The 20,066-nt window shown below is 50.2% G+C and overlaps 1 protein-coding gene across 6 annotated transcripts; it reads right to left on the reverse strand.

The window, feature by feature from the left end:
* Positions 1 to 1,825: 1,825 nt before the first annotated feature.
* CRYBB2 (crystallin beta B2) lies at positions 1,826 to 16,078 on the reverse strand. 6 transcript variants are annotated; one of them, XM_081542950.1, is made up of 7 exons: positions 15,893 to 16,078; positions 15,036 to 15,185; positions 10,925 to 11,004; positions 8,032 to 8,150; positions 5,336 to 5,468; positions 3,932 to 4,074; positions 1,826 to 2,087 (listed from the first exon to the last, which is right to left on the reverse strand). In XM_081542950.1, the coding sequence occupies exons 3-7, from the start codon at positions 10,976 to 10,978 to the stop codon at positions 1,919 to 1,921; spliced, it is 618 nt and encodes a 205-aa protein (XP_081399076.1). In that variant the 5' UTR covers positions 10,979 to 11,004; positions 15,036 to 15,185; positions 15,893 to 16,078; the 3' UTR covers positions 1,826 to 1,918. The 6 variants fall into 6 exon arrangements, with proteins under 6 accessions (XP_081399076.1, XP_081399075.1, XP_081399077.1 ...); XM_081542949.1 differs by having other exon boundaries at positions 15,036 to 15,239; XM_081542951.1 differs by having other exon boundaries at positions 15,036 to 15,273.
* Between the last annotated feature and the right edge of the window lie 3,988 nt (positions 16,079 to 20,066).

Here is a 20,066-nt window from a genome sequence, read left to right on the forward strand (position 1 = left end):
GGAAGAGTTAAAAGACAGAAAGATGGAGAAAGAGGCAGAGGCACCAGCAGAAATACAGGTCCCAAGAGAGACAGAAGAGAGGGAGAGATAGGGACTTCCCTGGTGGCCCAGTGGCTAAGACCCTACTTCCAAATAAAGTCGCATTCTGAGGCACTGGGGTTAGGGCTTCAACATATGAACTTTGGGGGTGGGGGGCGGGTACAATTCAACTCATCATCACCACCGTGGTTCTAGAAGCTACTGCCATCCCCCGGGAGAGGAAGCTTCCTGGGGCAGAGGCTGTGTCTGCCTTCCTTTGTAGCCCCTACTCGGCCTGTTCCAGGAACAAAACAGGTACTCGGTGACTGCTGGCTGAAGAATGAATCAACAATCAAGCTGGCAACATTTATTAGTTCCCACCTTCATGGTAATTCATCTCTTTAGCTCATTCAATAGGGTTTCCCATTTTTCTAGATTTGAGGAAATGATTTTATATGGAGATATAAAGGGGCAAGCTTATCTAAAATGTCCTTGAAGAAGAATGATTTAGGGCAAAGGGTAGGACAGGACTGAGCACGCACGCACACATATGCACACGCATACTGCAAGATTTATTACATAGCAATGATTATTAACATAACATGGTAAGAATACAGAGATACACAAATAGAATAAAGGAACAGGAAAAAAAGAGCCCATAAATAGACCCCCTGTATATGTGACGATTTACTATGGGACAAAGAGGCAACTTCGCACCACAGTGGGTGGAAAATGGACTTCTCAATAAATTACTCCAGGACAACAGTTGATCCCAAGTGGGGAAAAAAGAAATCAAAAATGAAAAATTAGGTCCCTGCCACACACTATACACAAAAATCAACTCCAGGATGACTGAGAGCTTAAATGGGAAAACTTTAAAACCTGTAGGGAAAAAGTTTGGAGAATATATTCATGACAAACGGGGTAAGAAATTCTTAAAGAAGACACAGCAGACATGGCAGATACAAACCATAAAGGCGCAGACTGATGTTAAATCACATCAAAATTTAAAACTATTCCATCAAAAGATAGCAAAGACAAAGTAAAAAGAAGCTGCTCTCTGGGAGCGGGCATTCATACTACAGAAGACCAACCAGTGTTTAACATTTATGTAGAGAACACCTGGATTATCTTGTCATCCTTGCTATAACCCTGTTAGGGAGACACTATTTTTTCCCTATTTTTCAAAGTAGGAAGGCACTGAGGTCCCATGACTGGGCAGGGCTCCAGAACAGCCAATTGAATCCAGACTCATAAGATGCAGGAACCCAGCCCTCAGTTGCTACACTAAGTGACCACCCCAACCAAGGCATGAACAAAGGGACCACAAACACACAAACAGAGACGGGTCTTTGTGACCTCTCTCTGGGATGAGGGTAGGGATTACAGGGTTTGGGGCTCCTCTGAGCAGATTTAAATAAACTCCCAGGTTCAAGGTGATAAGGCAATTCTGTGCGAACGGCAGGCAGTGGGTCCATTTTTAGGGTCTGGAGCAACCATCACATGCCCCTGAATGACTGTGCTTGGCAACTACACAAGGACAACTCAGAGGTCAGCCAAGCCAGTCACTCGAGGGGCAAAGGGGATTGTAAGTCAGGTGAAGAAGCAGAGGCTCAGAGAGGCTGGACAATGTGCCCCAGGTCACAGAGCTAAGCAGCTGCAGAGCTGAAAAGTCTCAGTGAAGTTGTCCCACCCCTTACCCAGTCACCTTCTGGGTCTCTCGTCATTGTGAGTCTGCCTTACACACACACGCGTGCACGCACACAGCACCCTGGCTTCCACAGATGATAAAAGACGCTGCCTCGGGTAAGTTGCAAGTCACACTTTATTCACTCTCCAGGATGGCTGGGGGGATGCTGGGCAGAGACCAGGCCCCTGGGAAGGAGGCGAGGGAGGGGCACTAGCTGGAGGGGTGGAAGGCGCCCCGCTGGTGCCACTGCATGTCCCGGATGCGGCGCACGGACTGCACCTGGGGCTGGGGTGCCCCGAAGTCACCGCTGTCCTTGTACTCGCCCTTCTCCAGCAGGTACTGCAGCCCGCGGTAGCCAGGGTACTGGTAGCCGACCCACCTGCAGGGCCAGAGGTTGAGGGAGCACGTGGGGAGACAGGAGATCAGATGGAGAGAGAGACGCGGGGGATGGTTCAGCCACTAGGAAGGATGGGCCTCCCAAACATCCCACACTACCTGGGTGTTGAGCAGAGCACCACCACCCCTCCCGGGTCCAGCCTCTGCTTACTTCCTCCCCTTGATGGGGAGCTCGCTACCTCCAGAAGCAACTATTTTTTTTAAGATTTTTTTTAAGTGGACCATTTTTTTAAAGTCTTTACTGAATTTGTTATACTAGTGCTTCTGTTTCATGTTTCTGTTTTTTGGCCCTGGGGTTTATGGTATCTTAGCTCCCTGATCAGAGATCAAACCCATACCCCCAGCATTGGAAAACTAAGTCTTAACCACTGGACCACCAGGGAAATTCCCAGATGCAGGCCTGACACTGGGATCAGAGGAAGCAGTGATCTCAAGCTCACTTAAGCTTAGAGTAAGACAGGCTTCTTACCCAATCCCCAACAAAGACAAAGGGCAGTAGCAGAGGTCCCAGGAGCCCTCCATGATCCCTCCACCATTTGAAGCCATCACCATTTAGGGGGTCACTCACTGAGCACCTGACAACTGTTACAGTCTTCTCCCCAGGAGGCATCACACAGGCCTGGCCCCCATGAACCTGCCCGGCCAGCCCCTGTGGACACCTCCAGCTCTGCCTCTCACACTCACTCCAGCTACTGTATCTCTGCAGCCCAGCCACTCCATCCCTTGCAGAGCCCAGGGAACTCACCAGGCTCCTCTCACCACAGGACATTTGCACATGCTGTTCTGTCTGGAGCATCCTTCCTTCTCTTTACTTCTACAATTCCTACTTTCTTGAGATCTCAGCTCAAGAGCCCCTTCTTTAAGGAAGGAGGCTAGATTCGCATGGATTCCTAATTATGAACAGTTGCCTCCAACCAGACCTTTAGCTACACAAGACCGAGGCCAGGTCTCTTTAATCTACCTTGAATTACTGATCACCTATCATGGTGTCTGGAATATGACATCACTTGACAAATTGAATCAATGAATGAGTAAGTGACAGGGCACAGGAATACAGAACTGTGCAGACTCTAAGAGTTTGACAAGCCCCAGAAAGCCAGTATATATGGGTAAGCTAGCCCTCTTGGGGGAAAAAATGTCTTGTTTGTAACACTTTCCAATCTCTGTGGTGGACATATGTCTGCGAAGGCTTATTTCAAGTTACCAATGGTTAAACAACCCTCTCACATTAAATTCTGAAAAGTTAAGTCAGCTTTTGCAAGCTGGTACAAGTTCGCTCCGGCAAACCACTGCCCAAAGTCCATCTTCAGATTCCCCATAGAATCCACATTTTTCACAATGAGAAACTCCCCAATGCTGGTGACCGAGGTTTATGTGCCGAAGAAATTTAATTTGGTGGAGAACGACCCCTCTTATTTCCAACCTCAGGAATGCATGCAGAAAAAGGCCAGCATGGGCTGCACTTCCTGTCTCTCTCAGCTCTGTAAAGACCACTCAACTCACTTCTAGCCTTCTGATCTCCTCCCACCCCCACCTCTGCCTTACCCTGCCCCCACCCAACATTCACTGTCCTGCTCTTCAGAGTTGAGGTTAATGCCACGATTTCTCTCTTTCAAAGGCAAGGTGTTACCCAAAAGGCCGGTCAGGATGGAACCTCAGGGACTGAAAGCTACGTGCAGGCGTCTGACGATTTCAATGCCCATTTTCCAATGGGAAGTCTGAGGTCAGGAACGTACAAGACCCCCAGAGCTCGGAGCAGAGCAGGGCTCAGCAGCTCAGAGCCTGGGCTCCTGAGGTGGGGCGAGCCAGGACTGGGTGTGCACTCACGTGCCGCTCTGCACCCTCACAGAAGACACCTTCTCCTGGTAGCCGTGGGCGTGGAAGCTGGGCACGTCATCGTCTATTACCTCCATCTTCTTCCCCGTGAAGTTGGGGTTCTCATACAGGGTGATCTTGTGCTCCTGGCTGTCCTGTGGATGGAAAGTGGGAGTGTGGGTGAGGGCACCCATGGTGCCCTGGAGTTGGGACCAGCATGCTCCACCTACAGCCATCTGCCCAAGACCCCTACTGCTCGAGTGTTGATGACATTGGCCAGCCACAGTGGTCATTCTACTGGGCTGCCTTCACAAAACACTCACTCCAGCTTCTACACTTTGGGGAGTATTTGACTCTGAAATGGCATTTTTTCCCTCCCACAGCCTCAACTCCCCTTTTAAAAAATAAATGGTAGCCATGATACATAAATATGCATAGGCTTATTGTGCCTCTAGTAGACACAATATCTTGGCTTTCCTTCCCCTCCACATATCTTCCCATCCTCCTGTTCCTCTGACATTCTTCTTCTCTGTCTAGCATTCATTCTTTAAGCTACTCTTGGCTCAGACAGTAAAGAATCTGCCTGCAATGCAGGAGACCCAGAATCGATCCCCCTGGAGAAGGGAATGGCTACCCACTCCAGTATGCTTGGCTGGAGAATTCCATGGATAGAGAAGCCTGGTGGGCTCCAGTCCGTGGGGGTCCCAAAGAGTCAGACACGACTGAGTAACTAACACTTTCACGCTATTTGGCAGATGAGAAAACTGAGACTCAGAGAAAGTGACTTGGCCAAGGTCACACACACAGCCAGGAGGACTAGAGTCAGCAGAGGAACTCAGATCTGTAGAACGCTAAATGCAAGGTTGTTTGATTTTGCATCAAGCTCCGGAGGGAAGCAGGCTGGGCTGGGGAGGTTTGGGAGTGTAACTGAGCATCACTAGTCCCTTGGCCCTCGCAGACCACACACCAGTAAGAATCAGGATCTGAGAAGCTCCAAAAGGTCACAGGCGCATGAGCTATGAACAAGAATGAGCTGCCTTCTCCTCCACCCCCTAAACCCAGAATTTCTCTGAATATTTACAGCAGCAAATATTGCTCCCTAACAATTGACAGGAGTTGCACAGACCTGAACAGCACCGTCCACACAGACTAGAATGTGAGCAGCGCCCCCTGGAGCATTCTGAATGAAACCTGAAGCCCCTGAAGTTGTGCACTGTGGCCACGCTCAGGCTACACCATAGATATTAATATCCCCACTTTGCAGATGCGGAAACTGAGGCTCAGGGAGGTGAAGTGACTTATGCAAGGTCACACGGCCGGGGGCATGATGCCAGAGAGGAAGGCTCCTTGCTAGCCCCTAGACCTCTGGCTCTAAGCAGGGCAAAGAGAGGAAGATGACGAGGGATGGGGGCTTACCACTTTGATGGGCCTCAGGGAGCTGAGCGAGTCCGTCCTCCGACTGCTGGTCCATGAGTCCCAGCGGGGGTACTCACCCTTCTCAAACACGAACTGCTCCCCTTTGCAGTTGGCCTGCTCGTAGCCCACCCAGCTGCAGTGGAGACACACAGAGACAGTAGGTCAGGCTCAGTCCAGGCTTCCTCTGGTGGGACCCTGGCTCCTCGCTCAGGTCCCCAAAATTCACAGTCGCCCAGCTCATCACAATGAGTAGCAGCCTCATCTAAACCAAAGCATAGTGAATCCAAGAGCAGCGTCGACTCAGTTATCCAAAACCCAGCACAGTGCTGGCTTCAATCATGTGGAACACAATCAAGAAATACAAAGGAAGCCTAAAAGACGACCTAGCAACAAGCACAGATGTACAGAACCCATGTCCTGGGGCCAGTGGTATACTGGTGAATTAACAAGGAGCTCTCAAAAAGAAAACAAATCCAGCTTGCCAGTTCCCATGGTGTAAATACTCCCACCATATATGGCCCATTTCAAGCCCTCCACGTGACATCAGTGCACACGGAGTTGGGAAGAAATGTGCCCAGCTGGCTTTCACCACTGAGAAGGGACTCCAGAACATCACTGCTTCTAAAGCTCACACTCCTTGTTCATACTGATCCATTCTTTCTGGGTCTGTTTCCTCTTTTGTTCCTGATGGTGGTCTCTGGACTCATTTTGTACAGACAAAACGCCAACAGTCTTAGATCCACAGTAGGAGAGAAACAGTACCTTAAAGGGAAGGATTGCCTGCCAATGGGGCGTGGCTAATAGAGGAAAGGGGACAGTCAGAGACAGGCGGCACAATTTCATGATGCCTCGTGTTCTGGGGCGGTTCATCGCAGAGGCTAACAATCCAGCCTGGCAAGTACAGCCGTTCAGAACAGTGATCTAAGTCCCTAAGCGAAGGGGAGACGGTGTTTCTTGCTGCTTTTAGAAGAGGATGCCTGCCCTCTTGATCTGGCAATTCTGCTTTAGGTCACATGGCCTTAGAAAACACTTGTCAAGAGCTTGCAGATATATGGGTAAGAATGTTCATCGTGCTGTTGTTGTTTGTAATATCAAATAATAGAAACAAGTTACACAGCCAATCGGCAAGGCCTGGTTGAGGAAACTGGGTAATATTCTGTAATGTAATGTTTAAAAGGCATGAAAAACAATGAGCTAGAACACAGGGTCTCAAACCTAACTGGGCAGAAACATCACCAGGCAGGTTTGTGAAATGCAGATTCCTGGGCTCCAGACCCAAGAGTCTGATTCAATGGGGCAGGGAGGGGGCCCAAGAACATGCACTTCAAAGCCTCCCCCTTCTGTGACGCTGACGCAGATTTATCTCCAAACAGCTCTTTCAAAAACATCGACATAAAATGCTCCTTAATGACACAGAGAGAATTTGAGATATCTTGCAAAGTTTTCAAAATGAGTTATAAAACAGTTTGTAAAGCATGATCTGACTTCTGATTAAATATACTCCTAACATATATTTGGTGAAATACATACAGAGAAAAATCTAAGTATATACAGACAAAAATCAAAATCTTCATGGTTACTTCTGAGTGGTAAGATTAGAGTCATATGGGTTTTTTTTTTTTTTGCACTAAACCATTTCTCCTTAATGTTAAACAATAAACAATAAAAATATCAAAAGATAAATTTTTAAAAAGAAAGCAGAGAAGTGTAAAGTCTGTTTGAGAAATTCTGCCATCCAAATACTGAAAAAAAAAAAAAAATCAGATGTGGTTCTTCAATGGTCAAAACCTCAGCTGTCCAGGAAGACATGGTCCTGGGCACACTGGTGTCCTGAGTGCATCAGGTTAGTGGGGCTGCGTGGGGCCATTCCTTTGGCTGTGTCGTCCACCAGCAGACTCTGATTCAAGTAGGGTCATCACTCTCTGCAGAATGCCCTGTGAACTTTGAGGTGTGGTGCGGGTCACCTAGGGCCCACACCAGACTCACTGACCCATTGGTTGGGTGTCACTGGTGGCCACCTCTGATTCCAGAGGCTCTTGCAAAGAAGGAACCATTGGGGAACCACACAGACAGGACCCTGAAGGCTGTGCTCAACTATGTGACCCAAGTGTGGCTCAGTCTGACCTGACCAGTCACCTCCCCTTCTTTCTTGGGTCTGGGGTCCCAAGCCTGCTGGCCCCCAAATGTGTCAGGGAATCTACAAAGACCAAGTTATCATCAGGACCAGGGAAGGGAGGGGTGGACGCAGAGCTGGGACATCCAGCTTTAGACCTCCCAGCAGAGCGAGGATACTCCCAGAGTCAGAGACTGGCAGCTCTGCCGAAGTCCACGGGAGTCACTGTGTCCATCTCCCTGCCTCAAGGAAGTGGCTGACTCTGGTGTCAGGGTTTTCACGTGGGCTCCATCCCATCATCCCCAGGAGGACACGGTTCGCCTTGTCCTACAGAGGAGGAAACTGAGGCCCAGACAGGGAAGCTCCTGGTTCAACAGCACAGAAGTGGTGGAACCAGGGTTTGAAACCTAGCTCTATCTGACTTCAAAACACAAGCTCTCTCCGAAGGCTGCCGAGACCCCAAATCCTGGTCCCCTGATCGCACAGTCTAGAAGCTCAGGACAGATCCCTCCCGCCCCACAGTGCGACTGCCTCGCCTGGCAGCCCCTGACCGAGTGAGGCCTCCCCCCGCCCAGGTACATACGGTCCAGCCTGCACCAGGACGGAGGCCGCCTTCTCCACGCCAGTCTCCTTCAGGTTGGGGCAGGGCCCGCTGAGCTCATGTGAGTGGCCCTGGAAGTTCTCCTGCTCAAAGATGATGATCTGCAACAGGAGGAGAGAGTCAGACTCTCATCATGAAGGGGAAGAGGGAGGAGAGGGCAGCGGGGTGGGGAGAGGACTCAGAGAGCCCCGAAGGGTGCTGAGGGTTCCGTGCTTGGAAATCACGAACCAAACATAAAGTCTGATAGTCCCAGCTCCAGTGACCAGCTGTGAGACCTTGAGGCAGCATTTCACCTCTCTGAGCCTCAATTTCCCCATGTGTAAAATGGGAAATAAAGACAGAACCTACCTCATGGGGTTGTTGGAAGGATTCAGAGGAGCATAGTGGTTAGTATACCATATTTGCTCTGCGTGTGGAAGGCATAATCATATTAATTAAGGGACATGCTATAAGGATCCCAAGTGGGTGAGTGGCAGAGCTGAACTTGGAGCCCAGGCCTGTCTGACACCGTCTCCATTACAGCACTGTTCTGGTACCACTGGTCTGTGGACCAGAGTAGGAACAGCAAGATGCTAAGTAAGTCATGCGGCTCAAGCTTCTCCTGCCCTTGTCAGTACCACCCTGCACCCACACTTCACCCGTAAAACTACACACACCTGTGCCCTTTTCTTAAGCCCCCATTGGTTCCGCAGGTTTTCCTCCCCCTCGGGATACCTCTTAAGAGGACTTCACCTCGCTTGCCTCATCTGGTCCTCTAATCAGCCCAGGGACCGGCTGGCAGAATCCTCATCGGGAAAAATGAAGCTCAGCAAAATCAAAGGACTGCCCACAGCTTCATAGCCAGTGCTAACTGGAAGTGGGCGGGGGGGTGTAGGGGACAGCTGTCACCTTTTATGATTGCAAAGAGAGCTCAGGGTCAGATGCACTTCCCCTGGAAGCTGCCTCTGGCTGAAGAGCTGGGCTCAGGGCAGCAGGCTCCCAGGAAGGGCAGCTGGAGAATCTACGGTGCTCAGCATTGGCTGGGTCAACATGCCCCTCTCTCCCAGGCCAGGGATTAGCCACACAAAGCAGACAAAGCCAGGGGAGGGAGGCCCAGCAGGGCTCAGATTCCATGGGCTCAATTCAGGCTTGATGCTCACTGACTCGACCACGGATGGGGCAGGAGATCTGAGCTCCAGTATCTCCTCTGCTGCATCCAGCTGTGCAACCCGAGGAAGCCACACGATCACTCTGAGCCTCAGCTGCCTTGATTGTGAGAGGCGAATCATGCTGAATTTGCAGGCTTACCGAGAAGAATCCAGAACATGAGAGTCGAGGACTAGCATATTATGACCACTCTGGCCTGAGAGACAAGGGTTGCAGGCTAAGGAGCATGAAGGACAGCCTCCTCATGGATCTGAAAGGCCTCAGACAGCCCAGGAGCTTAGTATTATTATTATTGTTGCTATTTATCCACAGATGGATGCTAAAATTGTATGTATTACCTAATCCTTTCAACTTGCACTGTCCAATTCAGCAACCACTAGATGTATATTGAACGTATGCAACTAATCTGAATTAAAATGTGCTGTAAGTTTCAAATACACATCAAATGTTGAAGATTTAGTATGAAAAAAAGAATGTAAAATATTCCTCTAATAATTTTTCTACTGACTATACATTAGGATATATTGCGTTTAATAAAATATATGGAAGTTAATTTCCCTTGCTTCTTCTTACTTTGTTAACATGGCTGCTTGTTGTTTAGTCACTAAGTTGTGTCCGACTCTTTTGTGACCCCATAGACTGTAGCCCGCCAGGCTCCTCTGTCCATGGGGTTCTCTAGGCAAGAATACTGGAGTGGGTTGCCATTCCCTTCTCCAGGGGATATTCCCAACCCAGGGATCGAACCTGAGTCTCCATCATTGGCTGGCAGATTCTTTACCACTAAGCCACCTGGAAAGCTCAACATGGCCACCAGGAAGCATTAAACTCTGTAAGTGGCTCTCATCTGAAATCGACTAGATGGCTGCTCCAAGCCACATCCCACTGGCCTTTTTGCTGCTCAAGGTCCTGGCTCACTCTGACTCCTGGCCCTTTGCACTTGCCATGCTCTCTGCCTGGAATACTCTCCCCTACCCCCACTCCCCAATTTTTAATACTTCCTCACCTGACCTGGGCTTTTGCTCCAATGTCACCTCCTCTGAGGAGTCCTCCCTGACCACCTTAGCTAATATGTTCCTTGTTCACCCCGACTCTAAAGAACCCTACTCTTTTTGTTTCTTCCTCACACTTCTCATTCCTTGAAGTTATGAATTTACTAGTTTATTTACTTATCTGTCTTCTAGAAAGTAAGCCCCTTTCGGGCGCAGAATGGAGCAAGCTGGGTCCCAAGTCAGACAAAAAAGCAGTTCCAGGATGGAATCTATGCCTGGGGCCCCCGAAGCAGAGGGGACTGAACCTGTTTTTTTTGCCTCTTCACAGATATCTTAGGCCCTGAGTCCAACTCTCCCCATTTTTAGGAGGAACCTGAGACTCAGAGAGGTCAAGTGACTGGTCCAGGTCACACAGCACGTGTGGAGTCTGGAAGCCCACCCCACTGCCCATTCACAAACCCCCTCTTAGACTGGCTGAGGGTTCACCCCAGCTTTGGGGGCCCCCTTGGGCAATGGAGTGCAGGGTAAGACAGAGAAAATTGAGTCTCCAGAGTCAGAAATATGCTGGCTGTGGGCTGGGAAGGGGCCTTCTGAATCAGCACCCTTCTCCACTGTGTAAGTTGGGGAGACTATGGCCCAGAGAGAGGGACCCCAGAAAAGAAGCCACCAATTTATAGAAGGGAAATCGAGTCTTGGAGAGACTCTGTGCTTGCCACCCCATCCCCTGACATGGTACCCACCTTGGGGTTGAGGGGCTGTGGCTTGCCCGCTTGGGTCTGGTGATCTGAGGCCATGGTGGGCTGTCCCGTGCAGGAGTGACCTGGAAGGCATGGGGGAAGCAACAGTGAGGACCCCTCTGGGCCCTCGGCTCCCTCACTGGGGGGCCCAAGCCACATCATTCCAGCCCCACATCCTATTTTGTATCTCCCTCCTTGGTTTCAGGTTCTCCTAGGGCAGTGGGGACAGCCAGCGTCTGCCTGAACATTCGTCACTGGCTTTGCTTCTGTGTGTCCAGGCCAGCTCCGAGGGGGGACAAAGAAATGAGGTCTACTAAAAAATAAAGTGGGAAACTAGAACATGACTGGGGACCCACGTGGCCCCAGACAATTGACGCTACTATGCCACAACTTCTTATACATCAATCAATATTATGCAGAAAATTCTTGAGTACAAGAAAACAGCGTGGGCAGAGGAAACTCACGCCCTGGCCATACTTGGCCAGGAAGGTCCCCGGACACCTTGCCCCTTGCCCCCAACATCCTCCTTGACTGCCTCCCCACCACCCAGAACCCAGAACGCTCCTCTCCACCACTGGTCTTACCCGCCCCCCCACGATTAGTACATACGTCTATTATGGAGCTCAGGCTACAAGCAAGCAAAGACATGAGTACAACACAACTTCAGACACTGATCAGCAGCAGCAGGAGAACTTCTTAACGACCGAGAACATCAGAAAAGTACAGACAACGGTCAAGTCTCTCCTCCCTTCCCACAGGAGGGGCAGAGAACCCAGCCTGCATCTTCCCAGTGTGGAAGGGAACCTGTCTCCTTCTCCAGAGGTAACATCCAGCTTCCAGAAGCTCCTTCCACACCACAGGCAGGCCAGGACATTCCCCCAAAAGGGGACATTCAACTAAACAGCTTGGGAGCCAAACCTGCCCTTCTCCCCTAGGAAACAAGCCCTCTGGGTCTGTCCCCATGCCCAAGACCCCATATTACTGCTCCCCACCACTGGCGTCCTCAGACTAAAGGTTGAGCTCAGTCGGTTCAGGTCAGGCGCTGCCTCTGCCGCTTACCAGCATCAACCCCTAAGAAGGGTGTCCCCTCTGTGCCTCAGTTTCCTGCTCTGTAAAATGGGGACAGGATGGCGCCTGGTCACGTCTATGGACAGGTTGTGATGATCCAAGTATAGAACCCAGAAAACCACAAGCACTTGACAGCCCCTGGAACCTGCTCGGCGCTCAGTACACAGCAGCGATTATGGCTTCACTAGAGTCCTTTCCACCCAGCTTTAGTCACCTGTGGCTGGGAGCTTCCCGGAGATGGGCGGGTGCTTCCTAGCTGTCCCAAGGCAGGACACAGAGCAGGTGTCCCGCTGATGTTTGTGGGTGTGGAGAGAACTGACTCACCGCCCTAGAAGTGAAGCTGAACCTTCCACGGGTTTATTCCTTCCACTCACAAACCCTCAGTCATATTCTTCTCTGCTAGCAAAACGAAGATGCTGACAGATCGTTTAGTATCAGTAAAGAGCATCGCCAAAGAACACGCTCCATGCCAGGCATCGCGCTGGACCACTCACCTACATTGTCTCTGAGCCCCACAGCAAAGGAGGTTTTAGGACCCCGGCCCCTCTCCCCATTTAACAGAAAAGAAAACTGAGGCTCACTGCCTTGAAATCTTGGCCCCAAAGTCACCTGGTCAGAAAGCGATAGCCTCTGGATTCGAACCCAGGTCTCCCACCCTTTCCATCAGGGAACAGGATGAGAGCAAAAGGCAAGACAAGCAAGAGAGCCATTCTTACCAGTGACACCAGCCCCTGAGAGTGCCTGTGGAGCCTGCCAGCGGGAGGTGACATTTATACCTTCCCCAGAAGTGCCTGTGCCAAGATGGGTGACTGCTGCGTCCCCGTGGAAAGCGCAGGGAGAATGCAGGATTAAGCCCACACCAAAGGTCTGGTCAGCAAATGCCCACAGACATTGTGTCTCTGCACAATAATGTCATTAGCTTTCAGATTCAGCCGCGCCAGGGTGGTCAGGCGGTCGAGCAAGAAGATGCCTGCTTTGCATGCATCAGCCATCCAGCTGCCAGGCCCAGGGGCATGCTGGGTTCACTGGTGTGGTCAGTTGAGCCCTGGGGGAGGCAGACAGAGGCAAACCTCAGTGACCCTGGTAGGGGAAAAAAAAAAAAAATCCAAGGACAGGAAGGTGGTTTGGCAGGGTCCAGCACCCATCCATCCATCCATCCAACAAATATTTATCAGGCATGTATTTGGTGCCAAGCTCTGTCCGAGTGGGCAGTGTCAGGGAGGGGACCTATCCAGGCCTGGACCATTCAGAAAGGCCCTGGGGAAGAGTCGAAGTCCTCAGAGATGGGGGGAAATGAGCCTGGGAAGCCAGGTTAGGAGGACAGTTCCAAGCAGAAGGGGACCGGGCACAATGCACTGTCGTGGTATTTCAAGAAGACCTGCAAACAGGTTAATGCATCTCCAGGGTGGCCTGCAATGGGGAGGGCCTGGGCTGGGCAGCCAGGGTGAGCAGAGGGCTGGCCAAGCCAGACCGAGGAGAGGGAATGTCACCCTGAGGCCCTTGACTCTCCCAGCACCCGCTGTTCCTCGGTGGGGTGCCCTCAGGATCCTCGACCCCCATGGTTTAGAGAAGGCTCTCAGTCCCCTCTGCCAGCCCCATCACTGCGTGGTGGGCACTTGGCCTTACCTGCCATGCACACTCTCTTTGTAGACAGTCTGTGTCCTGACCAAATCCAAGGTCAGGCAGGAGAGAGGGGACCCCAGTGGGGCTTGGAGTGAGGGGATTTGCTCACCCCAACTTCCATGCCCCCAGCTGTGCTGTCTCTCTGTAGCACTCCTCAACACCTGACGTTACATTACTCATTTATCTGCTGTTTTAACAATCTGCAGATAAGTGTCATGACGGCAAGGCTGTGGTCTGCCAGGTTTACCACCTACTGGGCTGCACCCCAAAGGTCTTGTGAGCCTTGTCATTCTTTGGCCTTAAGACCAAAGAAGAGTCAGAGACAGTGGCAGAGACATCAGTGGTTTACTGGACAGACGATCTTACACAACCCGTCCTGGAGCCATGTGTGTCCAACAGGGAGCAGGACATGGCAGAAATCTCCAGCTACTCAGAGAAGAAGGAGGCTGCCCTTTGTAGAGGGAAGTGACGTAGGTGGGCTCACCAGTTACTAGGGACCAGTGAAGCCCTATAATTGAAGAGGATTGGGAGGTCACATGAGTAAAGCAGGGGCTGGCCAAGCAGGAGATGAACAGGAAGCAAGAGAGCAGCCATCTTGAGTGGCCTCACCATACACGTCTCCCCTACATCCTCTATACAGCCCTTACAATGCTGGTCCGCCCCTCTTCCCAGATATCCCTGGGGTCAGGTAAAGGGCACCGCAACCAAACAACACAAATGCAACCCAGACATCAGCAGCTAGGGAGCATCCCCAGTAAGCCAGGTGCTCATTGGGTCAATTTTTCTTTGAAGTCCAGCAGACAACCACAACAGCATCTCGTTGTGGACCCAGCAATGAGGCCACCATTGTCGCCCAGTCTGTGAACAGATTCCCTCCGCTCAGACCAAGGAAGAAATGTAAGATGTTCAACAGGCACAACACAGGGAAGATCACGGCCATGAAGTGACATACAGCAGTGCTGAGATAACCCCACCCCCCCCCGAGTCTCTGTTCTGCCTGCAGGACTACAGCGCCTGTGCACCCTCGGCCCCCACAGCCGGCGCTGAACACCGGTTTAACAACAGACCGCAGTAGTTCTTGTTGTTTAGTCGCTCAGTCATGTCCAGCTCTTTTGCAGCCCCATGGACTGTAGCCCGCCAGGATCCTCTGTCCGTGGGATTTCCCAGGCAGGGATACTGGGCTGGGTTGCCATTTCCTTTTCCAGGGCATCTTCCCAACCCAGGGATCGAACTCGCGACTCTGGCTTTGGTAGGCGGGTTCTTTACCACTGAACCACCAGGGAAGCCCGTTTTCTCCAGTAGGTGCCCAGGTTAATTACTGTCGCAGCCTTAGGTGCGGCCAGGGAGAGGAAAAGTGAAATCTGTAAACCCCTTTCTAACCCTATTCCTCAGGAGGCAACAGAGACAAACCAGAGGGACTTACCTGCCAGTCTCAGGCTCAACACAGGGCAGATCCTGTGTCAAGGGCAAAAGGCAGTTCTTGGTTGGCAACGATTCTTTGGTGTCAAGTTGACCTCGGATGATGTTGACTATAGCTCTGGGTTAACATGGCGTGGGCGCTGGGATGATGATCCTGGGGTGCTCAGTGACAATTCACAGGGCTTGAGTCAGCCTCCTGGTCCACGTGCTGAGAGCAAGTTTCCGCTCAATGTTTAAGCGGTCTTTTCATAGCCCAGCAGCGGCAGAGTTTGTAAAGCAGGTGGAAAAGCCAGTGTTCGGTATTTTTACTGGCCCATTGCTGGACTTCATGGGCCTTAGTCCCTATCCATGTCCAAGGGGGTCCCGTAGGTCACACACGGCTGTTCTAGACCCCAAACAGTGGCTGTGGTGCTCCAAGACTCTGGTTACATTTTGTAACCTCTCCCACCTGTGGTAACGTCTCCCACCTGTTGTAACGAGTCGTAGCCGGCGTGTAGCCATGGTCTCGGCCCCCTATATCGCTGCTCTACCCCTTCCTGTGGCCGGGACTGAGGGGGGGTGGTTTGGGGAGTGGGCTTGTCGACCAGGTAACCCCCAAGTATCTGACAGATAATCCAGGTCCTCGCCTTTCGCCTGTATTCACCAGCCAACCCCGGGCAGTTAGAGGAACCACGAGCGCAGAGCTGCCACCGTTAAACTGGAAGGAGACTCTGAGTTGAACAGGACATACTCAATCTCATGGAAGAGACAGACGCCTCTCATGGTGGTCAGCTGCGCAGGGCCCCTCGTGCTAGTGGACGCCACCTCAGGTCACCCCCACAACTTTCCGTCCCCGTCACTTCCCGATGCCTACGCACTCACGAGTTTCCTCAGCCTCTTACAACCGTCAGTGAGCCTTGCAGTTGCCCAGCCTTGAACCTGGAGACAGAGAGACTTCAACGGTTATGGCACAGGGGACCTTACAAGTCAAGAGGAAAGGGTCCTGAAGTAACAGCCCCACTTCGTGCAGCAAGGGGCCAGCACAACATGGCAGCGCTCTTCACCACTGGGGGAGGAAGGAGAGAGGCTGCCCTTGATTGGAGGAACCAATGTCACGTGGGTCCATTGGTTACCAGGGAAACCAGCCTCTTGGGCACGCCCCTCACAACCCCTCAGGTTGATTATCATCCAGGTGTTTCTCTTTAATAAACTAGCCCCTGGAGCTGTTCTGGCTTCAAGATTAGAACCATCCCTGGCAGGGACAGAGGGTAGCACGTGCGTGGTCTCGCGTGTAGGTGCAGCTGAAGCGGGGGCTGGTGGAGCAAGGGAGGGAGATACAGAGTACAAGAGTACAGCCATCTTGCCTTGATTTTTTAAGACTCTTTGGTTGTGAACCATTTTTAAAGTCTTTATCGAATTTGTTACAATATTGCTTCTGTTTTATGTTTTGGCTTTTTGACTGAGAGGCATGTAGAGGATCTTAGCTCCCCAACCAGGGGTTGAGCTTGCACCCCCCTGCATTGGAAGGCAAAGTCCTAAGCCCTGGACTGCCAGAGAAGTCCCAAGAGAACCGCCACCTTGAATGGCCTGACCACACAGCATCATATCCTCAAAGCCCAGTGCGACACATAGTAGGGACTTGTTTTGGCTTCCTGGACTACCAAAACCAAGGGCCCAAAACTAGCAGCTTCAAACAGCAGAATTTAGGGATTAAAATGGTGCAGCCTCTGTGAAAACAGTACATCAGTACAGTTCCTGAAAAAATTAAGCATAGGGTTCCATGTGTGTGCGCGTGCTAAGTTGCTCCTCTGCCAGGCTCTTCCGTCCATGGGATTCTCCAGGTAAGAATACTGGAGTGGGTTGCTGTGCCCTACTCATAGGATTCCCGTGTGATCCAGCAATTCCACTTCTGGGAATACACCCATGGGGAGTAAATCAGGGACGCCAGCTGGTATTTGTATAATGCACCCATGTTCATGACAGCATCACTCACAATGGCCAAACGGTGGAAACAGCCCAAATGCTCACTGACAGTTGAATAGATCAACAAAATGAGTTCTAGCCTTACAATGGAATGTCACTCAGCCTTGAAAAGGAAGAAGATTCTGACACAGACTACAACCCGGATGAAACTTGAAGACATTATGCTAACTGACAGAAGCCAGATACAAATACAGTATGGTTCCACTCAGATGAGATTATTAGTGCAGTTAAATTTAAAGACTGAAAGTAAGATCGTGGTTGCCAGGGTCTGGAGGGAGGGGTGACTGGGGAATTATGGTTTCATGAGTGCAGAGTTTCAGTTCTGCCAGATGAAAAACACTTCTGGAGATGGATGGTGATGATCGCAAGAGAATGTGAATGTATTTAATGCCACTAAACCGAATACTTAAAAGTGTCTAAAATGGTAAATTTAATGTTATGAATATTTTATCACAATAAAAATAATGTTACATAAAGACTTCCAGAAATGTATTACCTCATAGTTCTGGAAGCCGAAAGTCTGAAATCACCTTCTTTTTAAGATTTTTTAAATTGAAGCACAGTTGATTTACAAGGTTGTGTTAATTTCTGCTATTCAGTAAAGTGATTCAGTTATACATGTTATATATTTTCTTCTTTAAAATATTCTTTTCCATTATGGTTAACACAGGACATGGAATACAATTCTGTGTGCAAACAGCAGGACCTTGTTGTTTATGCATTCTACACGTAAAAGGTAACCCCGACCTCCCACTCCAGCCCTCCCTCAACCCCCTCCCCCTCAGCAACTACGAGTTTGTTCTCTGTGTCCATGAGTCTGTTTTGTAGACAGATTCATTTGTGTCATATCTTAGAGTCCACATGTATGTGATATCATATAGCATTTGTCTTTCTTCTTTCTGAAGAACTCCAGTTAGTTCTAGTTGCACTCATGTTGCTGCAAATAGCATTATCTCATTCTTTTTTGTGGCTAAGTAGGATTCCATTGCATATATGTACCTCATCTTCTTTATCCATCCATCTGTCAATGGACATTTAGGTTGCTTCCGTGCCTTGACTATTCATAATGCTGCTGTGAACACTGGGGTGTGGGTATCTTTTTGAATTAGTTTTGTCTGAATATATGCCCAGGAGTGGGATTGCTGGATCATATGACAACTCTAATTTTAGTTAAAATCACCTTTTTGTTGCTACAAAGAGGAGAGGACCTGGTGTCCCCAAACACAGTTTGATTCTTAGATATAAAAGGAACCAAAGCCAGAAGGAGCCTCAGAGGCCACCTACATCAAGAGAACTCGTCCCCTTTTTCAGCGCCAACACTCCCTTCTCATGACAATTATTTTGTGACAGTCCATTCATCTCTTTAAATAAAATTGAAAGCATAACTCATGTATGTACATAACTTTCAGAATGAATTAATAATAAGGTGTCCTAACTATAAAGGAATAAATAAAAGGAAACGTAATAATATGTATTTCAATAGAAATAGATTTGGACACAGCTATACAAGAATGATATAAACAAAGAGTTAGGTATTTGTGCTGCTTACAATGGACAAGTTTGGATAGGAAGGTAATAGTAAACTGAATGTGTGTTTGACAATTTCATATGCCCAGGAAGAATCTTTTTGAACACAATACAGCCAGACATGCGAATTGGCCCAGTGGTGATTTATTGGTGATGCAAACACTGCAGGCAACATCACCATGGGGCGCCATGATTTTTCCAAAATGGGGAGGAATGTTTGGTCAAGTTCCCACTGGGGTATTTACACACCAGTTCCTGTTAGCTGTTGGGTGAGGGCTGCTCCTAGTAGGTGTTAATTCCCCAGAATTCCAGGTGCCCCTTGGCACACAGGCACGCAGAGGCTGGCAGCTGGAAGTGGCCCTCACACACCACCACTGCAAGTTCTAAGGGGTATGGAGATCCACACACCATCCAGGAGGAGATAAATGACATCCAGGGTAAAAACTGGGGAGCGGGGGGCAGCTGGCAGCAGGAAGTGGCAGGAGGACCCCAGAGAACCTGGCATGGGGAATGCATTCGTTGCAGCTCACTCCTGGTGGACCTGTAGAAGAAGGATGCCCGCAAAGTCTGCTGCCCAGCTCCTGGGAGTCCTTGGGCTACAGTCCAGTCCTCTCTCCATGAGTCCTGCTCATCCCCAGGTCCCATTCTCCCCATGAAGTCTTGTCACAGCTGGGATTCCCCGAGCTTGGCCATGGAGCCCAGTTCCCTTATTCTCTTGCTGGCGCTGCCATCTTTAGGCTGAACCTCTGTCACTGAGTCACTGAGATGCCTCTCTGGATCGTACAACCACAGAGCCCATCTCTAGGCTCCTCATTTTTAAAGATGCAAAAGAGGAGGGTGAATACTTTTGGAGCCCACACTTTATCTACTGTTCTTACCCCTCTCTGCAAATTAAACTTACGCAAATACTCAAAGCAACCTAGAGAGTGTTATTAACTGCACATTACAGACGAGGTGATGGAGTCACAGGGCGGTTAAGGGACTTGCCCACAGGCGCACAGTAGATGATGGAGCCCCAAAAGGAACAAAGTGATGTGGATCAAAGGCCCATCTGGGTCACAGTGCCCTTAACCATTAGTCTACAAGATCTCTCAATTAAGCAAAGTGATTTCCTGGTTCTGAACCTTGACCTTTTGTCACTGAGGGATGCTCTTGTTTCGCTGTCCTGTTCAGGCCCTGCCCCCGCACCAGCTGGAATTTGAGTCTAGGTCGGAATTAGGAGCAGCCTGTTGGGGTTATGTAGCCTGGGGTCAATCCCAGCTCTGCAGCTCGCTGGGCTGTGTGACCTGAGCAGTTGGCTGTCCCTCTCTGTGCTTCCTGGGCCTTTAAGAGGATTGAACCAAAGTAAAAAGCCCATTTGAGGGGGCTTCCCTGGTGGCTCGGTGGTAAAGAATCAGCCTGCCAATGCAGAAGGCCTGGGTTCAAGCCCTGGTTCGGGAAGATCCCACATGCCACAGAGCAACTAAGCCCGTGTGCCACTACCTCTGAGCCCACACACCACTACTACTGATGCCCGAGCGCCCTGGAGCCTGTGCTCTGCAACCAG

Source organism: Giraffa tippelskirchi, chromosome 11 (genome assembly GCF_054371585.1).
Source record: "Giraffa tippelskirchi isolate mGirTip1 chromosome 11, T2T-mGirTip1v1.2.pri, whole genome shotgun sequence".
NCBI classification, from domain to species: Eukaryota; Metazoa; Chordata; class Mammalia; order Artiodactyla; family Giraffidae; genus Giraffa; species Giraffa tippelskirchi.

Bases quoted from the DNA above. Each gene is read 5' to 3' on its own strand.
- CRYBB2 (XM_081542950.1), bottom strand. From the start codon at position 10,978: ATGGCCTCAGATCACCAGACCCAAGCGGGCAAGCCACAGCCCCTCAAC. The intron at 8,151-10,924 runs GTGGGTACCATG...CTCCTGTTGCAG, and splicing joins CACAGCCCCTCAACCCCAAG to ATCATCATCTTTGAGCAGGA. The intron at 4,075-5,335 runs GTAAGCCCCCAT...TTCCATCCACAG, and splicing joins CCCTGAGGCCCATCAAAGTG to GACAGCCAGGAGCACAAGAT.